This window comes from Branchiostoma floridae, chromosome 3 (genome assembly GCF_000003815.2).
Source record: "Branchiostoma floridae strain S238N-H82 chromosome 3, Bfl_VNyyK, whole genome shotgun sequence".
Lineage (NCBI taxonomy): Eukaryota > Metazoa > Chordata > Leptocardii > Amphioxiformes > Branchiostomatidae > Branchiostoma > Branchiostoma floridae.
Window position 1 is genome coordinate 15,649,237 of NC_049981.1, and position 22,313 is coordinate 15,671,549.

Here is a 22,313-nt window from a genome sequence, read left to right on the forward strand (position 1 = left end):
AACAAAAACTATGAAGCACTCCAATCCATATGTACGTACATGGCTTTCCTGAGAACGTTACCCTCCAACTTAACATCATTGCCCCGAGCCCCTTCCAAAGCACTACTACTAGGACTCACTTAACTTTCCACACATACAGCAATATTTAAGAAGGAAATGAATTTCTGAACCAGAGAAGCCATTACAATGTACATACATATTCCATATTTTCAATGGCCATGTTTTTTTTTATTTATTTATTTATTCATCTCAAAACATGTGGGTAGCCCCTTCAACTTGTTTGAAGTTGATTTCCAAGGGGGCCCACTACATAAATAACAAAAACGAAACGTGTTACATTCAGTAAGACAACCAGAGGACAACAAACAATATATACAAATAAACCGAAGCGTCTTTACCAAGAACAGTTGTCAAGGTCAACAAAAAACGTCAACGGTGGAGGTCAGAGGTCCATGTGCGGAGGAGTGTGTCTTAGGGCAGCTTTAAACTGCCGTAGAGTTGGTGCATGTCTAATGTCTGCCGAAAGGGTATTGTAATATGTTGCTCCTCTGTATGCAAATGTGCGGTGGCCAGCTGTGTTTGTGTAATTGGGTTTATGAAGCAAAGAGGCTTGTCTGGTGTTATGGCTGTGTAACAGGTGGTTGTGTACAAAGGTGGCATCCAAGTATGTCGGGACAAGCCCGTTAATACATTTAAACACCATCACACACATGTGTTCCTTTCTCCGCTGCGTGAGATACTTCCAGTTGAGTCTGCTGTGTAGGTCTTGGACACTGGATCGTCGCTTCATTTGTAGGATGACCCTGGCAGCTCGATTTTGAAGAACCTGAAGTTGTCGCTGCTTGGTGATGTTACAATTTTCCCAAACAATGTCGCAATACTCAAGTAGTGGTAGAATCATGCATCTGTATAACATACTTGCAATGTTGACAGTGAGACATGATCTTAAGCGTCTTAGCAAACCTATTCTCTGTGATACCTTGGAACATACCATATCAATGTGTTCGTTCCATGAGATATTGCAGTCAAGGAGAACACCTAGGTATTTGAATTGGTACACTTGTTCAACTGTTTCCTGATCAATTTGGAGTCTAAGTGGAGGTACTGCTCTTAGCTTCCCACTACTACCGAATAGAATCCACTTAGTCTTAGCGACATTCAGTGTAAGACGATTTGAATGTAGCCATGTGGCAAGGTTTGCTAGTTCAGAGTTTAAGGTGTTCTCTATGACTCTAGCGTCCTTGCTGGAACAGAAAATAGCAGTATCATCTGCATACAGACATACTTTACATACAGTAGAGACTGATGAAGGTAAGTCGTTTATGTACAGAATGAACAGTAGGGGGCCCAGAATAGAGCCCTGGGGTACCCCTAATGTAACTGGTAGGAAGTCGGATTCACATCCATTTAGACTAACAGTTTGTTCTCTTCCAGCTAAGTAATCAGTGAACCAGTGATGCTCAACCCCATGTACACCAACCCAGGACAGTTTCTGTAGTAAGACATTCTGATCCACGGTGTCAAATGCCTTTTTCAGATCTATGCCATGTTAGCTCACAGAGGCAAATTTCCATAAATTTCTGTCAGTGGTAATATCAAATCAAAAGCATATACCCATATTACAGGACAGCAATTTCAAGTCAAAGGAGAAAATATAATATATTATATACATTTCTGAACAAGCAAAAGTAAATATAATGCTGGTTCACCTTTATCCGCGAGGTAACCTATATCCGTTGTTTTTAAAAACAGGGTATTTAGGAATGTCAAGTCGACGGATTGTATTTTCAACCTGTAATTTTTCTAAAATATTGCAGGTTGAAAATACAATCAGTCAAATAGATAATCCTAAACGCACTGTTCTAAATACAACGGATATAGGTTAACACGTGGATAAAGGTGAACTAGCGTTAATACTGCATTACTACACAACAGTAAAGTTTACTCACAGAATATGAACCATAAATTCTTAAACAAAGGAGATAATTACAATATAAAAACATAAACCCCAGGCAATTCTCATGCTTTATATCAGTTACCGATGTCTGATTTCCATCATTTTGGGCCCTTAAGACATAAAAGTACCAGCATACATCACATGGAATCAATAGCAGAGTAATAAGCTCATAAATACTGAATGTTATGTATTTGATCATTTTTGTCTTTGCATGGGGTAAACGCAATGAAATCATTACCAGTCATGAAAAATTATCTTTGCCTGAAGCCAAGTATCATCTTGTCAAGTCTTTTCATTTGATGTAGAAATGACTTAATTATGTGGGGGCTTACCAGCTACTGCACATCTGATGCATTTGTGATTGATTTTACAATTCTATATGGCATTTATGAATACAGAAATATGGTAAGCCTTACAATTTCCATATATGTATACTATTGCATTCAGATTGATTTGATATCAAAATTTGCATCCAAGTCATCATTTTCATGCATGTAACAGATTAACAGACTGACAGTTGGCAAATAGTCTCTTCTCAATAATTGCATGACTCAAATATGAACAACCAACAACAATTCAGCTGAAACTCAATAAAAGGAATGAGTGTACATAACTACCTACAGTACCTACCAGTTTGGACTAGTACCTACCAGTTTGATCAAGAACCTACCAGTTTGGACAAGTACTAATTGTACCTACCAGTTTGGACAAGTACCTACAAGTTTGGACAAGTACCTACCAGTTTGGACTAGTACCTACCAGTTTGATCAAGAACCTACCAGTTTGGACAAGTACTAATTGTACCTACCAGTTTGGACAAGTACCTACAAGCTTGGACAAGTACCTACCAGTTTGGACAAGTACAACTGTACCTTAACCAGTTTGGACAATGTCATGTACCTACCAGTTTTGACGAGGATCCCTGCCATACCAGCTACCTGTGCACCACCAACATCATCTCGAACGTCCTTGTCAACAAAGGTAAGTAATAAAAACATTACAAAAATATAATAACTATTACTATTCCTAGCATAGATACAAAGATTCTTTCTGCTTCAAAAAACAAAGCAGAGCTTGTGTTCAAAGAGCTTTGTTATCCAGTGACTTCTGCCACATTACCCCTGCCCCCTCCCCATATCAAATTTACAACAGCCCAAGGACTTAACATAGAATGTAACAGTGATTAACCTTTATCTGTGTTGTGACCTTATAAAGACACTATCACAGTGCCCTCTAAACACACACACTAAATTACATATATTATGCAGATGTGTAACCTTATCACTGCTGCCTTACTCCACAACCAGCACAGATTAGGTATAGGTGCCAACAGGTGACCTCAGTGGGGACAAGGTTAAAAAGATCGTAGCAACATGTCTAAAACCAGATATCTGATGTAACGTTACATGACATGTAAAGTTCTTGGCTAGTGTATGATATGTAAAAATAAGGGAACTTCAAAATGATCTTGATCCAGTGGTCATAACAACTAAGACAGATGCTATGTACAGTATTTACCGGTTCATTGTACCCAGGAAAATCCCCTAGTCCCATCCCACAAGACTGTAGCCCTATTTCCAGTAGAGTACATGTTGGGTGATTGACACAGCTGGGATTGAAAACTCCCAAACTTTAATCCAGAAGTTTTCCCCTAGCTCTGTTTCACATTATCCCCTTGAAGAACATTTGCAGGAGACATGGCACAACCTGTTCCCCAGCTAATTGTCCTTCCCTAATTTGACAATTAAAGGTTCAAGGAAATGAATGTCATTTGCGATATATCCATATACAAAGTGGCTTCAAATTGCAGAGTGGCCGAGGGATTGTGAGGTCACGGGTTCGTATTTTGTGGTATTTCTAGCTAGACATTGTGTCCTTGGAAAGACACTTAGGCCACACCAATTTAATTTGTTGGTTCAGGGATTTTCAAACAATAAGAACAAGAATGGTGTTAAAAAACACCCTGGCGACGCGGCTTTTGATGGATTTCAGAGTCTTTATATGAAAAAGAGGTTTATTTGCTAGCCATGCTCACAACACAGTCTTGCACGCATGGAGTGAATACATCTTGGGAGAAGCCTCGCAAACACAATTGAACGCTGTAAAAAGTTAAGCTTGCCTAATTCTGGGTAAATTCTGAAAATCTATACATATATAGAGTGGAAGCCGCTTAATTGCACACCCAATTTGCCAGCGAATTTCGTGCAATTATCCGGCGTGTGCGATAATGCGGAGTTGGTCATTTGGACCGCATCACCACGGTCGGAGGGGCCGAGAGGTGGTATGGGAGGTAGTACAACGCACAGTTTATTTACGTGTTACAGTAGTGCTGTACCTGTTGTGCTCCGGACGTCATAAACATGTCTTCACGAAACATCGTACTCCAATGCACTTGAAATCGAAACTAAAAGTAAGTTACTGTATACGTTATGTAGCTTCCTGATCACGAAACTAAAGCATTGCACCGCCGAAGGCGAGTGTTATGTCCGTCTGTAGGCCCCGAGTCGCTGTGTTGTTTCCGACTGGCTGCCAAGAACATAAAACCACTGCATAAGTATTTTCCCGCGACCCTAATGACGTAATTAGACAATGGACAGATAGAGAACATTTGTTATTGAGTATGTCATAGCAAGTTGTCTGCCAAATCGTAACGCCGGCTTTGACAACCTTTAGCGGGCGGGCGAAGTCACTAACAATGGAGTGAATGGGAGACGGTTTGGGATTTTGGGATTCCGTGCAATTACCCGAAGTGTGCGTTTATCTGAGGTGCAATTAACTGGCTTCCACTGTATTTACATTCGCCAAAAAGGTTATATTTGGGCGTGTTTAGTCGCCAGGTGACACCCTCTCTATTCAGAACCCCTTATACACATATTTCTGTGTGTGTGTGTGAACAGCATAACTTGATAAGTCTTGGATGGATCTTTAATGGTATTTGGTAGGAAATCGAAGGTCAAAGTCGATAATGGATCCCCTATCTACTTCCTAAGGTACTGCAGCGGAACTACGTACAATTTTTATATTTCCTATTCTGGACATGTCACGGTCTTACTTTTTCTTAAAGTTGGGTAGCTCTTGGGACAGAGAGTTAGTGCTATAAGTTTGGGTCCCCTGGCACTTTTTTTTCGGAAATTGTTTCGAAGTTTAGAGGAGAATAAAAAAAATAAATCAAGAACGTTTTGACGGATCGTCATGCTGTTTTAGGTTTTGTAGGTCTAAGTGGAGCACACGTCATAAGATACTTATTATGTAAATCAATGTCTAATTCGCGTAAGTAATGTAATGAGGAAATTTTATAAATCCCTACATTCCATGACACTTGTCACATATATAACTGAGAAAGTCAGATCTTTTTTAGGATATTGATTATGCAAATCGATACCTCATTTGCATAATTAATGACAGGAACTACAATTCTACTGTAGTAAATGATGGAAATTTTATATTTGAGGCATTACGATGCAAACTAAAGTGAAAAGTATTGAACATAAATATTCAAACCCTCAGGGTACATCACATCTAATTTATGAGGAAACGCTACAACAGCCTTATTTGCTAAGAAATAAGCAGTTGTAATAAACTAAAAACCTATTCCCAAATCAAAAGTGACTTCATACTTGAAAAATACCTTTCGTCAGTTCGTAATAAAGCTTTTGCTGTTAACATAACCAAATTAAGAATTAGTTCACATTGCTTGGAAATAGAAAAAGGTCGGTACCGTAATATAGCAGTCAACCAGAGGCTGTTGAAGATGAGTATCATTTTCTAATGACATGCCCTACATATAGCGTAGATAGACAAAAATTAATGGATATGATCACATGTAAATCTAGCACACCTTTACCAACACATTTACTTTCAATCAACTTATGTCATGTCCAGACTACATATCTTCGTATTTAGGCCAATACACATGTAATGCTCTAAAAAAGAGAGAATCTATTGTACAGTAACAGACCGACTTGTTTGACTTGCATATTACACTATGTTCTCAGTCCCGGGTGCAAGTTTTTCCTCCTAACTAGCAAACAGAAATTATAAATAAGAACAAAAAAGAACTCTAAACCCTATCTACTACTTAACTAGCATAGATGGTGCCCTCCAGGAACCTCCACCGCTGAAGATTAAGTTGGATTGGAATCCCCAGGGCTGGAGGTCCTGAGAGGGCAGCCATCTTGTTGGTGACCTATGTCAATGCGCCATTTATGTTCACATCCCTATACTATACATGTATGTAGTTACAGACCTTAGACGAGTCATTGTATTGATTGACTTATCACCATTGCCTTACAATTGTACCATGTAGAAATGTCGTGCAATAAAGTACATTCATTCATGCATACATTCATTTATTCATTTATAAGATAAGATTTTCATACTAAGATAAGATTTTCATAATTTAGACATTTCACACCTTTTGTTCATTGGTACATATTTTTTCTAAAGCTACAAAATTCATCTTAGACTTGCAAGTCTTGGCCATAGCATGGACAGATCACTAGATATGGAAACCGAAAGTTCACTGCAGTTCGGTGGGAAACCGATAGGCGGAACCATTTTAGAACTTGACCTTTATTTTCACGACCCTACCACATTCAATAATAATTAGAGTCCATACTTTTCTTGTCGATTTATGCAGGCTACAAACAGACACACAGGCAGATAAACGGCACCGAACACATAACCTTTAATGGACGATATTACGTTTTAACGTACTGTAAATGCATTTAAGTTCGCGGGGATTTAATTTCGCGGTAGCGAGAAAAGGGACTTTTCGCGGTGGTTTTAATTTCGCGGTGAAATGGCCAACGCGAAAACCGCGAACATAAATCCACCGCGAACATTTCTACATTTATAGTATTACGCTTGGGTTCTGTACATGTATTCGGTGTCAAGCTTTGTTGGCACTCCCCCACTCCAAAAGAGATATCCAAATGATAGCTAATTATCAACTATGCACTCTGACAATTTTTTGTTTTAGTGCTTAACCTTTATAACCCTAGCGCGGCAATACAGGTAGAATAATGCTAGGCATTATAAACATTTAGATCTCTCTCGTATTGATCATTAATTGTTTATTCTGTGATCTATGCTGTACGCTTCATGTACTATACCACCCAAGTCTATACGATAGTCTACGTAAGTCTAATCAAGTCTTTTGTCTCAGTTAGATTGTAGATACACTGTTGACAGACGGAATTAGGGGCAGTATAAACAGTTACTATGTAACACAACATGTCTACTGTATATCATTAAACCTCAGAGAATCGGCAGTGTTTGAGCAGTTTAAACTTGGCGCTCTACCAATTACTCATAGCTCATCTCACCAGCTATTGGTCGATACCACATTTAAATGAACTTCCAAATATGGTCAAGTCACATGTCCTATTCCTAAAATAGTCTTGGGGCCTGGTAACACCCAAATATGACCCGAATACAAAATGCGCCATTTGGTCTATCCTTAGTATCTGTTTCAAATCGTTTCAGTGTCTTCTTTCCAGTGTCCGGCAAAATAAAAACAGACTGAAAGAATATCTTAACGTGACCACCTTTTTATTAGGCATTTTGCAGTACACAAAAGAGGCGACATCAACCCATTTTAGATTGAAGACATGACATTTGGAGAAAGAACATTTGTGGGTTCCTGCGAACTTGCGAAAAAGTCTATAAAAGAATGACACGAACAAACTATATTTCAATACACAGTATATTTTGCGGCGCGTGGGTAGCTGTGAACTTGAGAATATAGCTACCCAAGAATAATCAAGAATGTCTTATTCTACGGTCACATTTCCCCCGGGCCCTGTCGGGAAGTTACCGGAAACAAAAGTAAAGCTGTTTATCAAGGAATACGCTCAAACTAAACTCATGGTTTATTTGACGTTTTTTGTGTGTGTGTTCTTTGGCCCCTTTATGATTATATCATACTTTTACGGTTCGTTCCAAGGTCTGCTTTACTATTCTCCAAGTAGAGGTTTGGTCGCGGAGATAGTTGTGATCTTGTGGAGTACCGGGAGTTTTATTTGCTCCCCCCGTACAAATTCCGACTTCTACCAAGATACGACTACTCCGCGACCCAACCTCTGCTTGGAGAATACTGTAAATGCATTTAAGTTCGCGGGGATTTAATTTCGCGGTAGCAGGAAAAATGACTTTTCGCGGTAGATTTAATTTCGCGGTAACACCATAGACTGCAGTCTAATACTATAGTATAAAAATGTTCGCGGTGGTTTTAAGTTCGCGGTGAAGTGGTAACCGCGAAAACCGCAAACATTTCTGCATTTACAGTATGTGTCACGAGATAACCTCGTGATAGTCACGACCAGGTCTCCCCTGTGATGATAACCATATGGACAGGGGTCGGGTCACACGGCCACGCCACGGTGGCAGTCAGGAGAGGACACGACGTGGGATAGGACGTGGTTGTTTACAGAGTAAAGTAGAGTAGAGTACAGAGGGCTGAGAAACAGAATGAAGTTGAATTTATCAACTATATGGCTGTCACCTGTATTTGAACGTGCACGTGACATTCTGGTAGTGCAGCTGGGGTGGAGATGAGGCAAGTTCAACCAAGATAGAGATGGGAACTGGGAGATCGAGAGAACTGAGGACGTGGCAAGGCTAATGGGCCTGTGAAGTGTGATGGGTGACGCGCGGGGCAGAGAGGCAGAAAGAAAACATATAAAGATGCCTGCCGATCCCTGACCCTGAAGAGTAATCTTCCATGACCACTTTATAGACACTCGGGGAGCGAGGCAAGATGCGGCGGGTACGGGCGATGGAGGGCTAAGTGGGAAAGACATCTCAAAACTACTCGTCAGAAGGAAAGGTACGTGGACCGTGTTGTGGATACCTGTCTTGTACTGTTGTGTACTTAACGTTACTTTACTTCATTGTAGTCTTAAATTTTTCGACACTTAGTTATGTGATTGTGACCCGGAGGTCTGAATATCGGGCAGCGATCCACCATTTTGAAAACAGGTTTAAGTTACGTAACGTTTGCGTTAACTTTTTTGTACTACCACAGTTTATGTTCAAGTTCATGTTTATGTATCTGTTCACCACGTAAACGGTTGTGTAGTTTTCTTCCTGCCACATGTCTTCTTCGGATTGTTTTGGTGACGTATACAGTGAGCGAGAAATCCGCATAGTGTAGAGCTATATTTGTCGCAGCGGATTTCCGAGAAGTCTATGTAAAATGAATTCCAGATGTGGCACATCGTAGGGAAACGTGATGCATTCTGATTGGCCCAGGCAACGTGGTCCGAGACGAGACTTATCGTAAACTTTCTACTGTCTAATGTTGTCCATTTGAGGAGATCGGTATAACTACAGTCAAACCTGCCCGAGCGACCACCTCCTCTCAGCGACCACCTGGCCATTTCGACCGCTTTTTCTCGGTCCCGATTTTTTTTCCTATTGACGTAAGCATTAAGCGACCTTTTCTCAACGACCACCTGGCCAACGCGACCGCGACCGGCCAAAATTGGGACCCATAACGACCGGTTTTCATCGATTTTTTATGCCGTGCCGAAATCGGCCAGTTTGCGTCGGATTTTGACTGCCATTACGATGTTATGTTTAGAATAAAGATGGCGGCGGTCAATGGGGCAGTCTACTGTAATATGGGAAGACATTTCGTTGTAAGAAAATCCAAATTTAGTTGTTACAGAAGTTTTTTTATCTTTATCATTATAAAGTGAATGAATGCTGAAACGTATATAGTCTAGGAAATATCTGTGTAGCTCATTCCTTTTTAAGAAAGATCTGTGCGAGTGCTTTTGTCCAACCATTGGTCCAACTGCACTGTACATTCATCCGTGGGTAAGTACGCTATCGGGACGTATCGGGCATCTCCGTAGGCATCGTATTCGAAAGGTATACGTACACCGTAGTTATTTCAGATACGGCGATCAAGAACACAGCGACGCATAAAGGCTTGTACGGTAACTGACAGCATCAAAGGTCCGTTACTGTCTAAAACGTTGGTGTACAAATATTGAGCAGTTCTCTTCTTGTTATGAATAACGTTGACGACTTGCTACCCTCCAGAGAGAAATTGTATAGCCAACTAAATATGTCTATCACTGGTCCATCTAACGACCGTAGACGCAGAAATGCAACATGTACAGCACGTACTTTATTGTCTGGTAGAAATCCGATTTATAGAAAGTAACGTTATATCTTTTTTTAGACTAGAGTAGATCGAGTAGACTGTCTTTTTAACCTCCTTGACTTGAGTAGAGTTTCTCTGGCGCAGGTAGGAACGTCCTGATCCAATTTGTCCGATTTCTGTTCATTTACTGTATTAAAATTCACCAGGCTTACTGATGATTATTACTTACGTTTTTGCGTGCATGTGCGTGTTGGATTTGACATTAAAGACCTCGCTTACTTACTCCTTTGCGTGCGTTTGCTTGCTATTTGCCATTAAACACAACGGAAACCATTTATACTACGCATCGGGCATGTTTTGAGTCGATACTCTTCTCAGCGACCACCTGTCCAAATCGACCGCTTTTCCCCGGTCCCCCGGGTGGTCGTCTTGGGCAGGTTTGACTGTATATCTCAACTATTTCATCCACCCGTTCCTTCCCAGATTTTTGTGCCCGCATGCTTCCTAACAATGCAACAATTAGACTACTTATTCATGTTGAATAGCATTGTCAAATGTGAATCAAACCAAGGAGGTTAAAATAATGTTAATCATCTTGATAAAACCTGATAAATCTATGTAACAAAGCTTTTGGGATGACGCCTAAGCTTACTTGGTGTTGCCTGGAAAGTAATAACCACAATGGTTTGAAGTTTGGCTGACATTTATAAAAGGTTTTACATGCCCCGAAATTCGAGCTGTACATTCCTGCGTGAGGCATCGAACTTATTGATCCCCTTAAGATTTATTGATGAGTTCAACCAGTATAGGTGCCGTCTATCCTAGCCTGGTCCGTTGTGCGAACTAGTTTGTTAATTGTAAACTCGAGTGATAAGAAAAGATAATGACTTACTAAGAAAAATTTACAATTTACGTTGCTCTTTCCGGTTATCATATCTGTTATCTTGCCAATGTGCAAGATCACGCCGAAAATTTGGTTAACGTTTCATCCACCTGCCTTCATGTTCCGCCGGGGTTCCAGGCCTCTCCAAATACTCTCTCCGGTTATACTGTCTAGTACATTGCAGTAAACGGTCAGCTATTTCCCCATCTTTCCCGCCGGCAGTCACAACGCCACAGGGGTCCGAACAGTCTATGTGGTGACCATCTGAGACGGTGGTGACTCCCAAGTGATGAAGGAATCGTCTAAGCAGTCTGGGTCAACGTCCTTTTGTATATCATCGAGGTAAGTCAGCATCATGATTCAGTGTGTCGAGTAACCACATTCAACTTTGTATAACTTCAGGCAATTAGGCTGATGTACATCTGACCTAATCAAGTGGCGGGATACATAAACAGTATCTCGCATCGTACAACCACCCAACTCTTCAGTTCAAGAAGGAAACCGGCTGCAAAAAGGGCCTCAAGCTACATAAGTTCCGCTTTAATTCTCTTTGTTCAAGTACTTTCTTTTCCGTGTGATTTTGCTCTTGTGGTTATAACTTTGTGCATGATGAATGCATGGTTACTTGTGTAAATTAAGACAACTTTTCGTGAACGGAAAACCGTGTACGGAAAACCTTGTCTGTGTTTTTATTCATTGTAGCTGTACCAGTATTTAAATCGTTAATTAGCTAAACCAACATGGGATTAAGTGATTGACCATTGTTTAACATGTCCAAACATACTACTCTTTACTGTAAGAAGCAAAATTTTATCACAAAACGTCGACCAACAGCCGTTGCATGCACAAGAGCCTTTTTGAAAAATCGACATCTTGTTTGAAGGACTGACTTATTTACTTCTGAAAATTAGACGATATTTCATACCAAATTTATCAAGAGACTCGATGATACAGAAAGATTTGAATATAATATTATCTTCGATTGTCAAAAAGTAATGTAATAAATCCCACAATGCAAGAGTAGGTAAATATATGAGATACTGCTTTGTATCAGAAAACACAGTTTCAGATTGTTTTCAGGGACTACACAGGTCAACTCCTGGTCATTGTCTCGAAGGAAATCCTACATAGATCCCTCTGAGTTAGACCCACATGATAGATATTTTTTTGGGATCAGGCCGGGGGTTTGACATCCATGCTATACTAGCCCATATTCATAGGATATTAAATCTTATTCTATACCTCTATTTTTGTAGTCGTCAACATTGTAATGTGCTGATTTTCCAGCCTTTCCAAATATACTCTCCAGTTGAATATTCCAGTAACGGTCAGCTGTTCCCTCTTCGTCCCTATCCGCAGTTACAGTGCCGCAGGGGTACGTACTTGACGATTACGTCAGACGTTGGCGATTCCAGTAGGTCAATCATCGAAGCAGCTGCGGGTCAACGTATTTCGGTATGTCGTCAAGGTAAGTAAGCACGATGTTCCAATGCGTCGAGTAACCAGAGTTCAACTTAGCACAACTTTAAGCCTGGGGCACAACCCACCGTACATGCAATTTGTCTGTACGTTTTTTTGTGGAGGCCACGTCCGCCACGTATTCCTGAAAACGCTGAGGCTGTACATGGCAGGTGCGTCGCCCGTACTGGCACGCACGGAGGGCGAATCCGCAGCCCGAACGCAGAGAAAGTTCTGCATGAACTTAAATTTCTACGGCGTGTCTGCGTGCTCCAAAACCCGTCGGATTCCCTACGAGCTCGTACGGAGACGGTACTTACCACTTACGGACAGCAAAAAGATTGCCCACGTTTTGGCACGTAGACAGCACGTATTTGCACGTACGGCGGGTTGCGCCCCATGCTTAAGGCAGCTAAGTCAAAATCTGCGCACTACATTTCGGCTGACAAGGCATAAATAAGCTTACCTCACTCATGAATACCGAAGACAAATTTCAATTTCTACAGTGTTTTCTGGTTGTTACGAATTGACAAGAAAGAGAAGAGAATTGTTTTTGTACTTCAATTTTAACCTTTGTTATTTGCGTGCGTTCTCTCTACGTACAGCAGCTCCTGAGATTAACATTAGCTAACTGTGACGACCATCCATGTGGTGACTTAATCCATGTAGAACACCAACAGACGTATAGCGATAGTAGCAAATTTATGAGGGTGATTTTACAATAATCCATTATTGCTAGCATCACTATTATATTACTATGGTATAAAACTATTACATAAAACGGGTAAAACTGTGTTCTCTCGTGATCTAATGCACAGGCCAACCTACCGGACAAGAGCGACGACGACGAGGTGTTCCTGACAGACGTATATCATGTCCATCAGGACGACACATTCCCGCCACACCCAACATAGAGACTCTTACCGCCACAAGGGAAGTAGGTCGAGTCCCTTCACGAGAAGTGGCCATCGCTGAGAGGAGCTAGAATATACGTTTGTGCGGCTTGAAAATTCTGAACAGAGGGGGGCACATTACATCCAGAACAGCGCCATCGACAGAAGGAAGGCAACATGAGGGAAGTAGAGGCCAGTAGCAGAGCCAAGACGTGTAGCCGATAGATTTCGATCATACTTGTACGTGTATAGAAAACCTGACATGACACCAGTTATAGAATTCACGGATTGACTGATTAATTGACAGTTTGTATATCACAAATATGTATTTTAGTGTATACATTGTAGTAGTTTATTTCATATGTATATCAATGGACATTAGATGAAATAACCGTTGTTTCGCCGAGTGACCTGTCTGTTTGAAACACCAAAATTTGAACACGAGATGTAATGTATTTGTATGACAGAGGGTCAGAGAGTACAGTTCAGAAGAGAAAGACCGAGGTTAGTGAGGTCAGCATTACCATTATATAGTAACGTCAAACTACCTTATATCAACAGTCTCCCGTGCCCAGTGTACGGAAAACCTTGTCTCTGCGTCCTTCCTTTTCCTTTATTCTACCTGTACTAGCTGCCCTAGTCTTCAAAGCAGAATCTAAACAACATGAAATCCATTGGTTTCATGTCTTGTTTAAAACATGTGACTTTTTAACCTTTCAAAATCAGGCTTTACTTAGTCTGTATCTATATAGCCGGTATAACAGCCTTTCGGCGTAACACACCAGCTTCAATTCCGAAGGACAACCACCTTCATATTTTATAAAAAGATATTGACAAAAATCTGTGACACATTGGTCTTCATTATTTTTTGACCTCGTGAAATCATATCATCCCACCTTGTAAAAAGCAAAGCTCAAAAGATATTGGCAAAAGCTGTGCTATATTGGTCTTCATTGTCTTCTTTAAATCACTTTATTTTTCTACCACTCAAAACCAGGCTCACTATAACTCCAAACGATAACCAATTGACAGCATTCCATTCCGTATTGTAAAAAGCACAAGCTTATATAAGAAATAACGGCAAAAATGTGGGACATATTGGTGTTCATTACAACATTCATAAAGCATGTGAAACATCATAATGATCTGTATGTGCAGCTTATGATATGCAGTCATTCCCGGCTATGTGAAAAGACCGCTCCCTTAAAACATTAATCCTGACGCAAAGAATGCACAGCTAGAATAGTCCTCAATTACCACTGTATGAACTATACCCTTGAGGTTTAGCCAAAAATCAATTCCCAAGGGAATGCATTCGTGCAATTTTCTAAATTCTTTCAAAGCGATCGTAATACTGTAGAAAATGCCTCCGCCCCTGAGGCGTCGCCAAAAATATGCTTAACTGGAAAATCATTATATATTATATATGATAATAAAAGCAAAGCTGAGGACCAGATGTATGCCTTGGTGCACTCAGGTTTATGTGGACATGGTCATATTTAAGTTTTCCTCCCTGCCCGTTATATTTATGATGTCCCCTTGCTATATTTTCACTTTAAAAAATCTGTGAACCAACAAATTAAATTGGTGTGGCCTTAACAGCACTTATTTCACTCTACACCTGCTTTCTACACCTCCCAGTTGTACCTAACTTTGGTTAGGGAGGTAAAAGGCAGTGGAAGGAGAGGAGGCCTCCACTTTCAAACACCATGCCCTGCACACACAATTAAACAACCCACTGCCACTAGGGCCTAAAAAAGGGATATGGGACCTTTACCATTTAATACATACAGATTGGATATAATGTTGGAAATGGAGTAAGTCTTGCATAGCTATCTACTAATTGGGACATTATATATGGCAGCTTGTTATCAATTACTGACCCATGACATAACCTTGGCAATTAGCATGGTAATAAGATATCAAATCAATAAGAATGCAGATGGTGCTTGATTGATTGCTATATTTTGTATAATAAAATGTCAGGTTTCCGTCTGTAAGTATGCGCTGAAGAATTACTGTTAACCTTGGGACAGAGCGTTGAAGGATGTGACGATGTATTCATGTTGGGTTTATCCATGAGTTTATAGCAGACAGGATTGTGGTGTGGAATGGCCAAGTGCCTCGGCAAGCTGATGCGAGATCAAGAGGTTGCAGCTTTGATTTTAAAATTTTTAAAAAATTAGAAAAAAAAAATTAACGGCAGTCCTGGGTCGGCTCTGTGTCCTTTGGAATGTCACTTTTGTTTTACAGTGGACTTTTCTAAGACTGTGTACCAGGTTTTCAAAAAAAGGTAAAAGGCAGTGGAAGGAGAGGGATTGGCTCCACCTTCCATAATTGTGCTCTCTATAGACTCAGTGGATAGAAGTACATGTATGGGACTACCTTCACCTTCACATCACCGGTAATGTGATCATGAGCAGCTACACTGATGCGCAGCTCAGAAGAAAATTGGATGCGCAGAAAAGAACTTTGCAACATGAGAATGTCAAAGATATAACGTTATATATATATATATATATATGAGAAGTCAGTACTGCAGGCCTGATTTGAAATAGGACTTGACCATGGCAGAGTGGGGCCACATTGATACATGGCTGTGTGTTTTTATCATTTAGCTTTAGGAAGCCATTCTTCATGTTGTTAGGTTGGCTGTGAACGACGTGCGGATAATTATCACAATATTAACATGATGACTGTACTGATTTGAACTACATGATACTTTTGTCTCCACTCTCCTCTTCTCTCCTCTTCGTAATTGCGAAGAGGAGAGAAGAGACTCGGAGCTATATTACGGCTGGATACCAGGCTAGCAAGATGATGTACCAAGTCTCAATAAGGAGGAAACCAGGGCATGTTATCGACATAGACATTCATGTTCATTCATGCTCCATGTTCAACAGAGACGGCTTTAATCCCTGCGACAATCATACCTGGGTGTGAATGAGAAGCAAGCACAATACCTCTGCGCCTCCATTCAATTTCACAGTCGCCTTGGTCACTTGTCAGAAGGGAATTTCATCGGGACTATCATTTAGCATATATTCAATTTTCCAGCAGTGGCAAGGCGGAATGTTCAATAAATACATTCATGACACTCAACAGTGGGTCACCTCGGGACATGATGAGATGACAACCGTTTTTTTATTGATCGTACCTTTTTCTTTAATCTGAATTTCCTTATCCATCAGGTATTTTTATGTATGTTGATTATTGATTATTGATCTGGTGTGAGAAAAATCTAAAGTTACCTCCATCAGACAAGTTTTACCTGCACCACTTATTTCCTTTTTTTAAACCCTTACCAGGAAACAGTGTTTAAAGATGTTACCTGAAAGGTTACCTCAATTTGAAATCTTGTACAACAAAAAAAAGGGATGACACTATGAAGAATGCAAGGGATTTCTTGGTGAAAAATGCTCCTATAGTGTTGCAGGATAGTTCTACTATGGAATAGTGCTTATGGCTGACCATGGCCTCTCAATCCTCTTAGGGCCATGGTTGGGAGTTCCATGTAAGCCCCTGTCACATACGGCCAACTAAATATCCATTACACCTTCTCCACACCATGGTTAGGAGTTTAAGGTAGTCCATAGGTTGAGAGTTGACCAAAGTATAAATTTTGAAAAATCTAAGTTCAATAAAGTCATCTTCTACTTGGAACACATTCTCAACTAAAACGAGAAATTCTCCATACGATATCTGCAGATTGCTGTCACCTATCTGCAGATTGCAGTCACCTGTCTGCAGACTGCATATACCTATCTGCAGACTGCAGTCACCTATCTGCACACTGCAGTCACCTATCTGCACATTGCAGTCACCTATCTGCAGGTGCAGATAGGTATCTGCAGAGAGCAGATACCTGACTGCAGACTGCAGTCACCTATCTGCACACTACAGTAAATGTGTTAAGACTGCATACACCTATCTGTAGACTGCAGTTACCTATCTGCAATCTCCATACAGGTAAATGCAATCAGTTCCGTCTGTAGACTGTATATTACATCAAAAGTATGTTAAATTGTCAAGTTAATGTTTACTTACGAAAATGATAGAACATAGAGCCCTGGTAACCTGCATCAGATATGTCATACCTGACTTCTAATTACACTGAGTCGAGCAGCTAAAGTGACTTCTGGTGGAAATTTCTCTGCAATGGCTTTCCTGTATTTGTTTGCCATGCTTGTTTCAAAGGATTTATTGTAATTTGGACACAGAAAGTCTCATTGATGAGTTTTTTTGTTCCCATAGACTTCTATGTTGTAATTCTTGGTTTACCGTGTTGGGCGCGTTCATAATGAAGCTACATGTACGTGAAATTTCAGCAGATTTTTCATTCTATGTTTAGCACATTTACCCTATATCGTGGGAAAAAATTCAACTATACATAGGTTCTTTTTTTTATAGCAATTACAAACTGCGATTAGTCAATCCCCACAAAAGGCACTTTTTGCTGTTAGTGTACAACCGCACCACTCAGAACCCAGGACTGTGTACCTTCGACCTAGCACGCGGCTGCAAAACTACCTGCTAATTTCTTCAGTTAAAAGCAAACTTTCACCAATTAAATCTAACTTTTGAGATCAGATCCACTGGAATTTCTCACCGCTATAAACACGAGTCCAAGCAATACATGAAATAAAGACTGGTCACTGGGTCAGGAAAACAAGTTACAAGTCACATTAGGTCGAATAAAGACATAGACGTCCCAGCTTTAAGTTTATTTTTTGGCTCAGATCTCTTTTAGGGTACCCACTCAGAGTAATACATCAATGAGACCTTAATTTTAATGTATTAATCAAAAAAATCTATCAAAGGAAAGAATGTGTTAACATACATAACATTACAGCATTGCAAAATGAATGTGAAATACTTCATTGCAGCTTTTCAGAGAATTAAGTGCTCTAAAAGGAAAGATTTTGTTTCTTGCAAGATATAGACCCAAGCTGGTCTGGACAGGCTGCCCTGTACCTCCTGTCCGGATATAATCCTGAGGTCCTTGTTATCCTGTCATCATTAATTGACCGTGACATCTGGCTACTGTCTTAAGTCAACAATGTTCTCTGTGTGTGTGTGGGGGGGGGGTCTTGAAATTTGTCTCAGAGGCAGCATGATATATTCCCAGCACTACAAAAAAAAATCACATCAAGTTCACTATGCACAATGTTTGTTGTGCCTTATGACAGTTTTCAAATTCCAAGGAACACAATACACATATACCATAATGCCCTCATTGTTTAGAATAGTAGCAGATGTTCACGGCAGGGCACAGACACACTGGACATGATGATTAATTTACAATACTTCAAGCAGATGTTGGAAAAATATATGATGTTTCCTGACCGGAAGAGGTTCCTCTGACATCCACTTTTGCTGCTAAAAAACAGTACGATCTTTTACCCCAAGATCTGCTTGGACATCAGTGCTAGCTTCTGTCTTGTCCAATTTGCATTGAAGCTGAGAGTGTATGCCTTTGGGAAAAGGCTTCCCACAGATTCTACTCTTCACAAACTGTAGACTAGCATTAATATGAGAAAATCTACAGAAGTTTCATTACATTTTCCTCTGTCTATGAGGTGTTTGGAATCTAAAAAATGCAAGAGTCAACTTGACATTCACCATAATCCGTCCCAGGTAAATATTTACTCTGTAAATTTTCTGCAAATATAATCATATTTTTCTGAGTAATAAGGTTAGTATAGAATCAATCTTAAACTTTGTCAGAGCTTTTAGGACCTCAATTTAGAAGGAACTCAAGGGGCTATGTCCCCTATCCTATATTCCAGTTGTGGTCAGTTCCAGGCCAAGGGAATGCTGCCCTGCCTAATCCCTTAGGGCCCGGCCGGTAATACAGACCAGACACACAGACTCACACAACTTCTTTTGGCTTTGTGGCCTGTAACATGTACATATGGCCCAGTGAGACAGAGGAGCTAGTTAGCTCCAAGACAATTTTGTAGAGTAGAGTAGACCTTGACCTATTAAAGATGCACTCATCTTAGGGGGATTGACATTTGAAAGTGTTGCATCAAGTATCAACATGTGTATAATACAGCGGTAGTCCTTCTCTGTGTAGAGGACAACATGCATATGGGAGTCACCAGGACCAGATTAGTCATGCTTGGCCTCACATTACAGGAACTAGGATTTTGATGTACAATTCATTTTGAATCTTGAGGAAAAGACAAGTACTCTACTCTGCAAGTACCCGAACATGCCTTAATTAAGATAAAGTTGACATAAATATCGTAACCATTTTGCTATTACAAAAGGAATTTGTAAATATCTAATATTAGTGAATACTGCCTTGAAATGTGTTTGAGACAATCCCCGTATTTGCTACTTCATCAGATTCTCACAAACTGGTCTGAAAGTCAGGCAGCTGTTGAGCATTCTCAACTGTTGATCATTGTCCTGGCCTAATGTCTCTCGGGGGATTTAGAAGAGGACTTTCACCTCTTTTTGACCCTTCTTGAAAGACTGGAGGAGAGTAGAAAAATCTTCCCCTGGCTCCTGGGAGGGTGTGCATGGGGGGGGGGGGGGTGTTGGTAACGCTTAACAGTGAATTCAGGAGACCCGGTAACGCTTAACGGTAAATTCAGGAGGCCCGGTAACGCTTAACGGTAAATTCAGAAGGAGTTACAACGTGCATTACTATTCATACAATGCAAGAGTTAGTTATATGGGGGAAAATATTACTCTCCAAGCAGAGGTTGAGTCACGTAGATATCTTAGTGGTCGGAAAAATTACACCAGCACTCCTCTTAAGGGGGGGTCTGGGAGTATGCTCCCCCGGGAAAATTTTAAAATCAAGACCCTCTTAAATGCTATTTCCTGCATTTTTTGGCAAATTTTGCCGACTGACTAAGCTAGGTTGATTTTGACATTTTCATCAAATTACACATTGTTATAGCTTTGGCCTCCAACTCCAGAGCCCCTGACATATTTTGCTATTTCGATTCGAGCTCGGAAGGCACGAGGCATTGCAATAGTGCGGGGAAATTTTAAAATCTGGACCGTCTGAAACGCCATTTACTGCCTTTCGAAGGACAGCAGATTTTGCTGTAAGACGAAGCTAAATTGAATAACATTTTATTAGAGAGAAATTTATTTTTGTGCGAAAATCCACGCCCCTTACATACTTTCGCCATGTCGTCGTGAGCGCCAAGGGCGCAAGCCGTCGCAAGGGAGGTCCGGAGAAACCTCTTTTTTTTTACCAAAACTAAGCTTAGTTTGACAGTAAAATCTGTTTTTGAGGGCAACGCTTCTGCAACATATTTTACCCTGTCCAGAGCCGAAGGCCGGGAGGCTCAGAGAAATTTTGAAACATGGACCCTTTGAAATGCCATTTCCTGCATTTTCAGGGGTTCTATCTGGCATTAGACTTTGTGTGTATAACGGGTTACGAAGAATGTCTTGGTAACGCTTAACGGTGAATTCGGGATAACAAATAACGATTAACGTTGAATTACAACAAACAATAACGCTTCACGAAGAATATAACGATTAACGTTGAACTAGAGCAGGTCGGTAACGATTAACGGTGAATTAAAATGGCTTGTAACGCTTAACTGAAAAAGGCATGCAGACCCTCTCCTGGAATTCGCACATGCATGGGCCCACACTATTGCACTAGGCCAAATGGTTTGATTTTTTAGATCCATCCTCGACCTCGACCCTCCAAGTTCGATATTCCTGTCCGACATACTTAGCCATTACTCACAGGGTCAATGTTGTGAAATCACTGAAACAATAGAGGCGAGTAGAAACAGTTTCCTGACTCAAGCGAATTGGAACTGGTGAAACTTGAACTGCTAAGCTACTTGGATCAATTTCAAAATTCATTGAACTATAACCCTGTTAGAAAAAGTGGGACACTTTCACAGTCTTCCACTGCTTCCAGAAAAGAAGTCAAACCCCAAAAGCTTAGATTGTAGCTCTCAGCAGTCCATATTATTTCTAGAATAGCCACTTGTTTTTACTTGTCCCCATTCTTATCTATACCAATTAAAAGTCTTTACATTTTTTCAGTATGTTTACTATATATTCTGCATGTTTCATGTTGCAATTAGGCCTCAGGCAAGAAGTTGCAAATAAAACTTTCTATATTAGAATCACAGGGGATAGGCCATAGTTGACTTTTCATTGAATCTTGGTCCACCGTCAGTGCCCAGACTAATACTAGTAACTAAGTTGGGGTGAGAGAGTTTCGATCAAGCTCCATAGGATGAATATTACCAACGCCCTGGGCAGGCCCTGGTACGTAACATTTTGGCTATGCGCGTAAAGACCGATGGGAATGCGGGAGTAATAGCCAGAGGAGTGCACTGAAGTCATGTTATTGCAAGACCCTGTGTCTAGGTGAGTTTGTAACAAGTACATGTAGCTTGTCATCATCTATATGTGTCTTAAGAAATAGATATTTCTTTTCTTCCTACCTAGTAGACATACAGAAGATCAATACCTAAAGATAGATTTTCGTACACAAACTGACTGGGCAGGCTACCTTCTGTGGAGAAGCTATAACCAAGGAGGCACCTCCTTGCTATACCCAAGTCCTTAGGTCTGTTATCTTTGAGCAATTGGCCGTAAAATCAAGCTGCTCTCTTAAGTAAACAATGTTCTCTGGGGGCTGATCTCAGAACCTCATGAGGGAAGTTATGTGAAGGCCTTCATGGTAGATTTTCCCAGGCCCAACACGATATTCCCAACACTTTTGACTGGAAAGGCTTGTACTAAAATCTCATTGCTTAGAAAGCTGATGCAGCTTTCATCTCCAAGACTGTAAGCTGACACACCTACACTGTACATTAGGCCATAGCAAGTACTTTATGTTGTAGAGTAGAGTAGAGTTTCTTCGGCCAGGTAGGAAACGGCTGGTGTTGTAAGCCTAATGGTTATACTTGAACAATTGCAAGTGACACTAGGGATGCGGCCATGACTGTAGTTGTACAGACTGACATTTATGGTGTCTATTTTGAAGATTCAGCCATCTAATGTTTT

General features: G+C 40.5%; 1 protein-coding gene and 1 long non-coding RNA gene across 5 annotated transcripts in view; one reads left to right on the forward strand and one right to left on the reverse strand.

Moving 5' to 3' along the window:
• The window catches only part of LOC118411226 (haloacid dehalogenase-like hydrolase domain-containing protein 2), a 40,983-nt gene that overhangs the window by 7,654 nt on the left and 11,016 nt on the right, over positions 1 to 22,313 (reverse strand). For 2 of the 3 annotated variants that reach the window (XM_035813352.1, XM_035813353.1), the window contains exon 7: positions 2,862 to 2,925. The exons of the other annotated variant lie outside the window; for it this stretch is intronic. In XM_035813352.1, coding sequence (XP_035669245.1) covers positions 2,862 to 2,925 — 64 coding nt within the window. The remainder of the gene's footprint in view (positions 1 to 2,861; positions 2,926 to 22,313) is intronic. 3 annotated transcript variants of the gene reach the window in all.
• Positions 8,179 to 14,704, forward strand: LOC118411228. 2 transcript variants are annotated; one of them, XR_004830650.1, is made up of 4 exons: positions 8,179 to 8,786; positions 11,179 to 11,298; positions 12,316 to 12,424; positions 13,233 to 14,704. It is a non-coding gene; the product is annotated as an uncharacterized LOC118411228 (long non-coding RNA). The 2 variants fall into 2 exon arrangements; XR_004830649.1 differs by lacking the exon at positions 8,179 to 8,786 and having other exon boundaries at positions 10,876 to 11,298.